Source organism: Microtus ochrogaster, chromosome 10, assembly GCF_000317375.1.
Source record: "Microtus ochrogaster isolate Prairie Vole_2 chromosome 10, MicOch1.0, whole genome shotgun sequence".
In the NCBI taxonomy this organism is placed as follows: domain Eukaryota; kingdom Metazoa; phylum Chordata; class Mammalia; order Rodentia; family Cricetidae; genus Microtus; species Microtus ochrogaster.
This window is the reverse complement of record NC_022016.1, coordinates 48,565,840-48,576,919: the sequence shown is the minus strand read 5'-3', so window position 1 is coordinate 48,576,919 and position 11,080 is coordinate 48,565,840. Positions and strand designations below refer to the sequence as shown.

The 11,080-nt window shown below is 49.5% G+C and overlaps 1 protein-coding gene across 1 annotated transcript in view; it reads left to right on the top strand.

Moving 5' to 3' along the window:
- Positions 1–11,080, top strand: part of Tcea3 (transcription elongation factor A3) — a 26,013-nt gene that overhangs the window by 3,689 nt on the left and 11,244 nt on the right. The window contains exons 2-5 of the mRNA XM_005353020.3: positions 4,919–4,981; positions 5,720–5,825; positions 6,293–6,434; positions 8,534–8,596. Of these exons, the coding sequence (XP_005353077.1) occupies positions 4,919–4,981; positions 5,720–5,825; positions 6,293–6,434; positions 8,534–8,596 (374 nt within the window). The remainder of the gene's footprint in view (positions 1–4,918; positions 4,982–5,719; positions 5,826–6,292; positions 6,435–8,533; positions 8,597–11,080) is intronic.

Genomic DNA, 11,080 nt, shown 5'->3' with positions numbered 1-11,080 from the left:
TCTGTCTGCTGGGATTAAAGGCTTATGCCACCACTGCCCGGTCCAACCCAGTCTTTACAAAGCTTTTTGGTTTCCTCTTCTATAAATGGGTTAATAGTTCTGTAAAAGTGGAATGGTAAATAGGACCCACTTGTTAGGGGCCTTCTGAGAGGTGGGTGGGTGGTTTGTGTGTTTTTGAGACAAGATCTTATATAGAAGGCCTACCTCAAACTCTGTACCTGACTGAGAATGGCCTTGAACTTCCGCTCTTCCTGCCTCCACCTCCCAAGAGCTGAGATTCTAGTTGTGAATTACCACCCTGGTACACAGTGCTGGCTCTAAGCTTTGTGTATAACAAGCACTACCTTCCCACCTCCTCCTTGTGAGAAGTCAGTGGACATTAAGGACTTAAGTGTTCCAGCACATAGTAAGCCTTTCGCTAACATCAAGCATGGAGTTTGTGTGCCTCCGAGTTCATAGACACACCCGTCTGCAGGTCATTCTGGAAACACTGAACCTCAGTGCTAAGGAAGGCTAAGGACTAACAGAGGACAGCTCACAGGATGTGGTCCAGGTCCTGGCAAGGGGAGGCTGGGAGCTGGAACCAAGCAAGGGACATACAGGACATAGTTAGTTCGTGTTCCTCAGGGGACTAATCTGAAGATAGCCAGGGCTGGCTTCTAGGATGCAGGTGCCAGGAAGGAGAAGGCTAAAATGGGCTGAAGGTGTGTTTAGGACCTGGCAGACAGGTTTTCAACTCCAAGCTTCCTTCTTTCTCTGCTCCTGCTTTGTACTCTGTTTGATCTTTAAAAAAACATTTATTTTTATTCTATGTGTTTGGAAATTTTTTCCGGCATGCATGTTTATCTGGGCACCGTGTGCCTGCAGTGCCCATGGAGACCAGAAGAGGGTGGCGAGTTGTAAGCCACCCTGTGAGTGCTGGGAACTGAGTCCTCTTAAAGAGCAGCAAGGGCTTCAGCCACTGAGCCACTGAGCCACCTCTCCAGCCCCTGTCTCGTTCTGTCTTGTGTTTCTATACTCAGAGAGCAGCTGAAATCCACTGGACTCTTACTATGTACCAGGAACTCTAATTATTTTATGTCATTAGATAAACAGATATGCATGACAGAAAAATTACTCTGAATTACAGAAAAGTAACAGAAAGGAGCTGTGTGTCCTGTAGATCTAAGGCAGTGTGGATGGATCTCAGAAACAGTAAGCTAGCAAAGTAAAAAAGAAGCTTATGCTACACTTTTGGGCAGGGGGTTGAGACAGGGTTTCTCTGTGTAACAGTTTTGGCTGTCCTGGAACTTGCTTTGTAGACCAGGCTGGCCTCAAACTCACTGAGAACTGCTTGCCTCTGTCCTCTGCCCCGAGTGCTGGGATTAAAGGTGTATGCTACCACTGCCCAGCTTGTTTATGCCACACTTTTTATATAAAATACTTAAAATGGCCAGGCATGGTGGCACAAGCCTTTAGTTTCAGAATCTGTGAACTTGATGCAGGAGAAGCCAACTCGAGCTACATATTGAGCTGTTATTAAACATCCTTAAGAATACAAAGTCTAAGCCGGGCGGTGGTGGCGCACGCCTTTAATCCCAGCACTCGGGAGGCAGAAGCAGGTGGATCTCTGTGAGTTCGAGACCAGCCTGATCTACAAGAGCTAGTTCCAGGACAGGCTCCAAAACCACAGAGAAACCCTGTCTCGAAAAAAAAAAAAGAATACAAAGTCTAGGGGCTGGAGAGGTGGCTCAGAGGTTAAGAGCACTGACTGCTCTTTCAGAGGTCCTGAGTTCAATCCCCAGCAACCACATGGCGTCTCAGAACCATCTGTAATGGGATCTATTGCCCTTTTCTTGTATGCAGGCAGAACAGTCTATACATAAAAAAAAAAAAATACAAAGTCTGGAGTTGAGCTTAGGGACACACCTTTAATCTCAGCAGTTAGGGGACAAAGGCTGGTGGATCTCTGTGAGTTTAAGACCATTGTAATCAAAAAGGGGGGGTGCTGGAGAAATGGCTCAGAGAATAAGAGCACAGGCTGTTCTTCTAGAGGACCTGAGTTCAATTCCCAGCAACCACATGGTGCCTCACAACCATCTACAATGAGATCTGGTGCCCTCTTCTGGTATGTAGGCATGCATGCAGGTAGAACACTTATACATAATACTTTTAAGGAAAGAAAGACCATGTAATCTACATTGCAAATTCCAGTACAGCCAGGCTACATAGAGAGATCCGGTCTCAACAAACAAACAAAACAACAACAACAAAGTCAAGGTTGGGGAGATAAGTCAGTTGGCAAAGTGCTTAGTGTACAACCATGAGGCCCTGAGTTCAAGCCCCAGCACTCACTGGAGACAGCTAGATGCCTAGAACTCATGATCCAGCCAAGCCTAACTGTTGATGCTGTGGTCCTGTTGAGAGAGACTGTCTCAAAAAAACAAGGCAAATATACCTGAGGAAAAAAAAAATCCAAAATTAACCTCTGGTCTCCACCACGAGCACACGCCTATCACATGCGTGTCACATGCACACAAACAGACACACAGGTCACCTGCAGCGATGCAAGGAGAATGTTGGTTGTGTGATATGGCGGTAATAGGAGGCACACATTACAAAGAACCCGTGGGAATTTCTGAAGTGATGCCCGTGTTCTTGCTGGTGATGGTTTCATGGGGATTATACGTGTGTCAGGACTCAGAGGCCGGCTAGAGAGATGGGTTAGTGCATAAGTCTGGTGACCTGAGTGTGATCTCTGGGACCCACATGGTAGAAGGAGAGAGGCTGCTCCAACAAGTGCCATCTGTCCTTCACACATGCACCTTGCCATCTGTCCTTCACACATGCACCTTGGCAGGCACATGGCCTGCCTTCCCCCAACAAGATAAATACATGAAAAAAAAGTATCCTTTTTTCCCCTAATTTTTTATTTTATGTGCATTGGTGTTTTGCCTGCATGTATGTATGTGTGAAGGTGTCAGATCATGGAACTATAGACAGTCTTGAGCTGTCATGTGGGTGCTGGGAATCTAATCCAAGTCCTCTGGAAGAACAGTCAGTACTCACAACCATTGAGCCATCTCTCCAGCCCCCACCCCAATATTCTTACAGTGCCAATTCAGGACGCCAGCAGTCGGGAGGCAGAGGCAAAGGCAAGCAGATCTCTGAGTTCCAGGCCAGCCTGGTCTCCAGAGTGAGTTCCAGGACAGCCAGGACTACACAGAGAAACCTTGTCTTGAAAAAAAACAAAAAACAAAAAATATCATTCAGGGGAGCTGGAGAGATGGCCTAGCTGTTAGAGCTGGAGAAATGGCCCAGCCGTTAGAACTGGAGAGATGACTCATCGGTTAGAGCTGTAGAGATGGCCCAGTGGTTAGAACTGGAGAGATGGCCCAGTGGTTAGAGCTGGAGAGATGGCCCAGTGGTTAGAGCTGGAGAGATGACTCAGTGGTTAGAGCTGGAGAGATGACTCATCGGTTAGAGCTGTAGAGATGGCCCAGTGGTTAGAACTGGAGAGATGGCCCAGCGGTTAGAGCTGGAGAGATGACTCAGTGGTTAGAGCTGGAGAGATGGCTCAGTGGTTAGAGCTGGAGAGATGGCTCAGTGGTTAGAGCTGGAGAGTTGGCTCAGTGGTTAGAACTGGAGAGATGGCCCAGCAGTTAGAGCTGGAGAGATGGCTCAGTGATTAAGAATGCAGACTGCTCTTCAGAGGACCGGAGTTCAGGTTTTGGCACCCACACTGGGCAGCTCACAACCGCCTGTAATTCCGGCTCTAGGAGTATGACATCCCATGTTCACATGCACCTACCCACTCAGAGACACATGAGCAAAACATACACATAATGTAAAACATACACCTGGGGCTGGAGAGACGACTCAGCAGTTAAGAGCACCGGCTGCTCTTACAGAGGACCTCGGTACAGCTCAGAACCTACGTGATGGCCCACAACCATCTGTAACTCCAGTTCTGGGGGGAGTTCAATGCCTTCTTCTGACCTCCACAGGTACCAGGCACACATGTGGCACACGTACATGCATGTAGAGAAAACATACATTTAAAATAAATTAAAATCTTTAAATTACACATATGAATACACATAATTAAACATTTTTAAATTAAAAAAAAACTGGAAAAAAAAAACCAACTTAGGGAGATGGTTCAGCTGGTGACGTGCTTGCTGCATCAGTTTGAAGACTGGACTTCAATTCCCAGCACCGATCAGCTGTCTGCCTGTGCTCTCAGCATGTGCTGGAGACACAAGCTGATTAGTTGGGGCTAGCCAGATGGACAAGCTCTGGGATCCATTGAGAGACCTTGTTCAATATAGATGGAGGAGAGTGCCAGAGAAAGACAGATGTCAACCTCTATTCTCCACACAGGCATCCAAACACACATGAACCCACATAAACACACCACACTGAGATAGATAAGCGAAAAAGAAGAAAAATGTATACAGTTGTATTCAACAATACACGTGGCTTATCGCATGCCAGTTAGACCTCCATAAAGCTGATCTAAAAGCCCCAAAGTACCAGGTGCAGCAGTTGGAGCCTGTATAATCCCAGTCGCTTTGGGAGGTTGAGGTGGAAAGATCCCATTAGTTCCCAGCTAGCCTAGGCAGCATAGTGAGACAATCCCCAGCCCACCCGCCACGGAGCAACAGTGACTCCATTCTGAGGCAGACACAAGACACGGACGTAGGGACATGCTGGGCAGAAAGTGAAGCAGAGGGAAAGGCTAGAACTCGGTGGAGGGAGGTGGTGGGAGGCACAGCTAGCCAAGTGCTCTGAGGCCAACCTTTCCCTCCTCTTCTCCTCTGTGCGTCCACATCTGTCCTTGGACCACACATCCATCTGTTCTCCCCAGAGCCCACAGCACTCAGAGTGGCCTGCGGCATCACCTGTGCCTCAGGGCTCTTCTTGTGACTTCCCACAGGAAGGGGCCCTTGACCTTCTGAAGAAGCTGAACAATTGCCAGATGACCATCCAGCTGCTACAGGTGTGGGGGCCCCTTGGGGTAGCACCTCTGTGGGAGGGAAAGACCCTGTGGAGGTTTCTGAGACACGGAGTTGGGACATGGGGAGCATCTCTTGAGGGCCAGTTCTTTCCCAGGCTTGTGGGGGTCAGAGTCCTTGGGTTTAGGGAGAAGGCGGTTTCCTTGAATCTCTATCCAAAGTGAAGGCCTGAAGGGTGGGAGGAGGGGGGGAAGGGTGGGAGGAGGGGGAGGGAAATGGGAGGCTGGGAGGAGGGGGAAACTTGTTTTTTTTTTTTTTTTTCTCTATAAAAAAAAACAAACAAAAAACAAAGTGAAGGCCTGTGGGATCTAAGTTGCCCATGACTCAGGGAGAGGGAGTCTGTCCCCTTGCTTTCAAATCCTCCTTAGATTTCTCACGTACCCCCAAACTTTACCAGAGACTTCTGGCCCCAAAAGACAAACACAGATCTAAGATATGGTAGCCAGAGGTGGACCTAAGTCAAGACTTTCTCTCAAATGGTACAGGGTCCTAATTACAGCCAACGTCCTCTCAACCCAGCTCTCCACCAAAGTTCCCAAAAGTATAGGCTTGGGTCTCAGTCAGGGTAGCAGGTCAGACCCTAGTTCTACAATAGATGACTCAGAGTTAGGACACGGATCCTGGGGAGGTCTAGGTTGGAGGGAAGTGATGTCTGAGCTGACGCTCCCTCCAGAAAGAGTAACCAGTCCTGTGGGTCAGCTCCCCTAATCCTTTCCTCACAGACCACCAGGATTGGAGTCGCCGTCAATGGAGTTCGCAAGCACTGCTCAGACAAGGAGGTGGTGTCCTTGGCCAAAGCCCTCATTAAAAACTGGAAGCAGCTACTGGGTGAGAAGGGGCAAACTGCTAGGAGGTGGTACTTCTTCTCAGCGTATGGGAGAGGACGCTCCACTTGTGTCACCGAGTTATTTAATTAATGGCAGGCGGCCCCTGAATTATGGAGTTCATGGTGTTGTGGCCACAAGTGTAGGATCTATATGTAGCATCTAACCTTTCTTGTATGTGTCTATATGTTTCTGTTTGTGCACATGTATGTGCGCATTGCCTGACTCTGCATCGATGGGTGTACTTCTATGTTCATGTCCCCATGTGAGGTATACATGTTATGTGTGTGCATGTGTGTACATGCATGCATATATGTGTATGTGAATATGTGCACATGCATATGTGTGCTTAGTGGACATGCATGCGACTGTCCCCTAGTCCTGGGCCCTTTATTCTCAGTGCCCAAAGCCACACAGGGCTGTCCTGAGAAGGCGCTGAGTGGAGAGACAATGCCACTCTTTCATTTTCAGACTCCCCCAGAACTGCCAAAGGAGAGAGAGAAGAAAGAGACAAAGCAAAGAAGAAAGAAAAAGGGCTCGGCTGTTCAGACTGGAAACCAGACGCAGGTCCTTCTCCACCGAGGAAGAAAGGAGGGGGAGAGCCCCAAACCAGGTACTTCTTTCCCAGACTAGAGCGGAGGGGGCCCACGCTTGTCTCATTCTCTATCAGCTGCTCACCCTGGGGTCTTTGGCTCAGTCTGACTGAGTCACACGGCACTGGCTTCCCCTAGAAGGGTGAAGGGATGTGAAGCATGCCAGCCGTGCAGCCCTGGCCTTGCTATCCTTGAGATACTCACAGGGGCCAGGCGCAGTGCACATGACTGTAAACACATCACTCAAGAGGTAGGAGCAGGAGATCATGGGTCTGTGGCTAGCCTGGGCTACATAGCAAGATCACTGCCTCCAAAACGAAACAAAGCAAAAACAAATGGGGGTTCTCCCAGGAGGCTGCACAGCTGTTCTCTAGCCCTTCGGGTACAAAGAAAGAAGACCACGATGGAAGTGCGAACCCCTGTTCAGAGGGGTCCCCATGTCCCCAGCATCGCGCCCTCTAAGCAAGAGCAGTCGCCACTGACAGGATCCTCAGCTTGAAAGCTGTGGCTCTCCACTAATTATCCGGAATCTGTTTGCAGCATTTCCTGTCTAGACACACTTTACGAACCGAGTCAATTTGCGCTGGCAGTGTTGTTGCCTGGTAACCCAGCCCACATCCCACCTTTGTCAGGTCTGCGGGGCCAGTGGGGCCAGAGCCTTGAAAAGGGGAAGTAATTCAGCATTTACTCAGCATCTGTGTTAAATCACCTGGAAGCAGAGGATCCTGGGAGTAAGGACTTCCCAGATCCCACAGCTATGATGCGGGAGACCTCTGTAGAGAGGTCTCAACTCCATGCCCCATTCCTCTCGCCTACCCTAGCCGGTGTTCCCCAAAGCTGTGTGCTTTGGATAAGACACAAATGCCACATTTATCATGGTAGATTAAAGATTTTGTAGATATGTAGATGAGGCACTGGGGAAGCTGAGGCAGGAGGATAGCTTGAGACAGGAGTTGGAGGCCAGCCCCTATTTCAAAAGAAAAGCTTTCAAAAAGTGACTACGTCTTCCTCGGTCCCTATAACCCGAAAGTCTCCTAACCTCTTGGGGTTTACGTTTGACCACCTGTTAGTTAGTAGGTTGGTGGTAGATGATGTCACACTGCACATACACACCTTCAGAATCTTCAGAATTGTTCAATGTACAAACTTAAAGAATTAGTGTGTATACACACACATATATACACATGTGGGGGTCAGGGGACAGCTTCTAGGAATCACTTCTGTCCTTCTACCTTGTGGATAACTCAGGTCATCAGGTTTAGCATCTGCCCCCTCCTCTTCTCTTTTTCTGCCCTTCCCTCTCCTCTCTGCCTCCCCTCTTCCCTCTTCCCTGTTCCTAGTGACCTCTCTTCACAGTGCTGGGGATGGAACTGAGGGCCTTACCCGTGCTAAACAAGCGCTCTACCACTGAGGTCCAGCCCAGCGCAGCCCTCACACGCAGCTCTTCTGTGACTTTCATGGAGGGCTGTTGCATAATAAATATAACAAGGAAATAAGTTGTTCAGTATACTAGAAAATGGGAGCTGTGGAATTAGGTAAGATGAGGGTACCATTTACAAACATGAATTTTATAAGAACGGTGAGAGGAAACCGTGCATTTGAGAGCGGAAGTTGCTCGGTGCGTGTGGAAAGTGAAGGTGTTTTTACCTCTGACCTCGTCATGCTAACGTCATGGTTACAGGATTTGGGTGGATTTTCTTTCCATCTTTTTTTCCCTCCTGGACGTTGTTTTCTTATGAGACTTTGTGCATAGCACATGCCCAATCCTGTCCCTGTCGTACTCAGCTACTCGTCTACCTCCCCCACGCCTGTGTTCTTCTCCCCACCTCCGCTATAGCCTGCATAGGAGGCTGAAGCCCACCTCAGTCTCTCCAGCTCCAGACACATAGTGACCCCAGGAGCCCAGCATTCCCAGAATGCTCAGGAGAGTGATTGACATCACAGGGTGCATGGATGTAGCATTGCTGCAGACATCTGTTCCCTCCCTTGGATTGCTGTCCGGTGGGGCTGGGCACTTCTGAACCTCCCTTTCCCTGGCTGCTGTGGCCCAGCGAGGGTACTTCATCTTCCACCCAACATGAGCCACTGCCAGCATCAACTCCAGTTTTGTGTCTTTCAGGAGAGACTCTGTAGACTCCAGGTCGTCTGCCACCTCCTCTCCAAAAAGGCCCTCAGTGGAAAGGTAAAGGAAGCTGCTGACTCCCGCCCCCCTCCACTGCCTTGTTCATCAGGATGGGGTTTGGGGTGGAGCTCTGCTCAGCAGGGGAAGCCTGAAGCAGGAGAAAGGGGGAAACCCCAGACACTATGTTTCCTCCAAATCCTAGGACCTTTGGGTATGAATGCTGACAGGTCCCTGTCACTCCATCACTGAGTACCATCCCCAAGGTCAAGCTGAGCTCAGTAAGGACAGCCAGGGCTCCATAGAGAAGCCCAGTCTTGAAAACCAACCAACCAAACAAACAAACAAACAAAAAGGTGTTTTGGAGATGGAGGGATTGCTGTAAACTCAAGGCCAGCCTAGGCTGTATAATAGGTAAGGAAGCTGGTTATGCAGGTAGTGGGGTCATACTTATCCAAGGGTCCTAGGTGTGTGAAGGCAGCCTGACAGAGCAGTGGCAAGGATCTGCAGGAGCAGACTCGGGGAAGCAATGCATGGATGAGTCCAGTCCCACACGGGTGTCCTGGGACCACTGGCTTGGGAGTGGCATCACCAGAGTTATCAGGCTTGCTCTGGTGGCTGCATCAGAGTGGGTTGCAGGGCTCCGAACAGAAGGAGAGAACAGCCAGGAGGTTGCTGGGATGATCTGTGGCTCAGATCACTTTGATGATGATGGAGGTGGGAAAAGGAATAGATCCAAGATCTATCTGCAGTAGCATTTGATGGATGTGAGATGTGATGATATTTTGTTTGTGTTTTAACAAATGAGGCTTACCTGAGGATCAGAGGGCAGAGCTAAACCACTAGAGGCCAGGGAGTGGTGGCACACACCTTTAATCCCAGGACTCGGGAGACAGAGGCAGATGTATGTGAGAGCATGTGCTCGTGTGTGTGTGGGCGTATGTGATGGGGTCAGAGGACACCTTTGTGAAGCCAGGTCTCTCTTTCTATCCTTATGTGGATTCTAAGGATCAAACCTAGGGCCCAGGCTTACGTGCCCATCTCTCCGGCCCCAGTCTTCCGGTTACTTTGATTGGTTGGTTGTGTATGGACACACATGCGGAGGTCAAAGCGCAGCTCGTAGGGGTTGCCTCTCTCCTCCCACTGTGTGGGTTCTGGGATGGAACTCAGATTGTCAGGTTGTTAAGTTTGGTGGAAAACAATTATCTCATCAAACCACAACCTTCCAGTTTTATGTGTTTTTGTTGTTGTTCTTTAATTTATGTGTATATGTGTGTCCTTGCTTAAGTTTCTTTTTTTTTTTTTTTCTTTTGGTTTTTCGAGACAGGGTTTCTCTGTGGTCTTGGAGCCTGTCCTGGAACTAGCTCTGTAGACCAGGCTGGTCTCGAACTCACAGAGATCCGCTGCCTCTGCCTCCCGAGTGCTGGGATTAAAGGCGTGCGCCACCACCGCCCAGCTCTTGCTTAAGTTTCTATGTACCATACATGTGTAGGAGCTCAGCGGTCAGGACAGGGCATTGGTTCTCCTGGGCCTGGCGTTACAGGTGGTTGTGAGCCATGCTGGGAAGGTAACAGATCCTCTCTGCAAGAAGAGTCAGTGCTCTCGACTGCCGACTCATCTCTCCCAGGCTTCCAGCTTTTAAGGAAAGCTAAACATTCATAGTCTTGATATGACATTTCCTATTGTAAATATTGGCTACGGGTACAGATTTTTCTGGGACACAACAGGACACAGTACAGAGGTCACACACCAAAAATGCTAGCTTAGATTCCTTGGTCCCATAACTTGGATTCAATGGAGTGTGCATCCTGTGCAGTAGGCACACAGGAAGAATGTCAGGGCGTGCCTCACAGAGGAAGGAGAGTTCGTGCTGGGAGCTGGCCTGCTAACTCAGAGGACGATGTCAGGAGGACCCTGGGGAAGCAGTGCAAATGGGAGGCAGCAGGAATGAGCAGGTGTTCTGGGGACGGTGGCTGTAACCCGCATGCACAGACAGACAGACAGACAGACAGACAGACACGCACGCACGCACGCACACACACACGCATGTACGCGAAGGGCTCCGTGGTAACAGAGTTTATGGAAGTTGCATTCAGCTCAGGTGCCTGTAATCTTGACTTTGGCCAGGCCGCTTCTGCACACTTGCAGTAACTGAGTTGTCCTCAAGGTGGCAGGCAAGATTTTCTAAGAGCGGGCACTTGTGCCGGGACTTAGAGTAGACTGGCTGATCTGGGAAGGTGCAGCAGCCAGGCGTGGTGGCGCAGGCCTTTAATCCCAGCATTCAGGAAGCAGAGGCGGGGATCTGTGTGAGTTTGAGGCCAGCTTGGTCTACAGAGCAAGTTCCAGGACAGGCTTCAAAGCTACAGAGAAACCATGTCTCAAACAAACAAACAAACCAAAAAAAAAAAAAGAGCTGAGCCGGGTGATGGTGGCGCACGCCTTTAATCCCAGCCCTCGGGAGGCAGAGGCAGGTGGATCTCTGTGAGTTCGAGACCAGCCTGGTCTACAGAGCTAGTTCCAGGACAGGCTTCAAAGCCACAGAGAAAC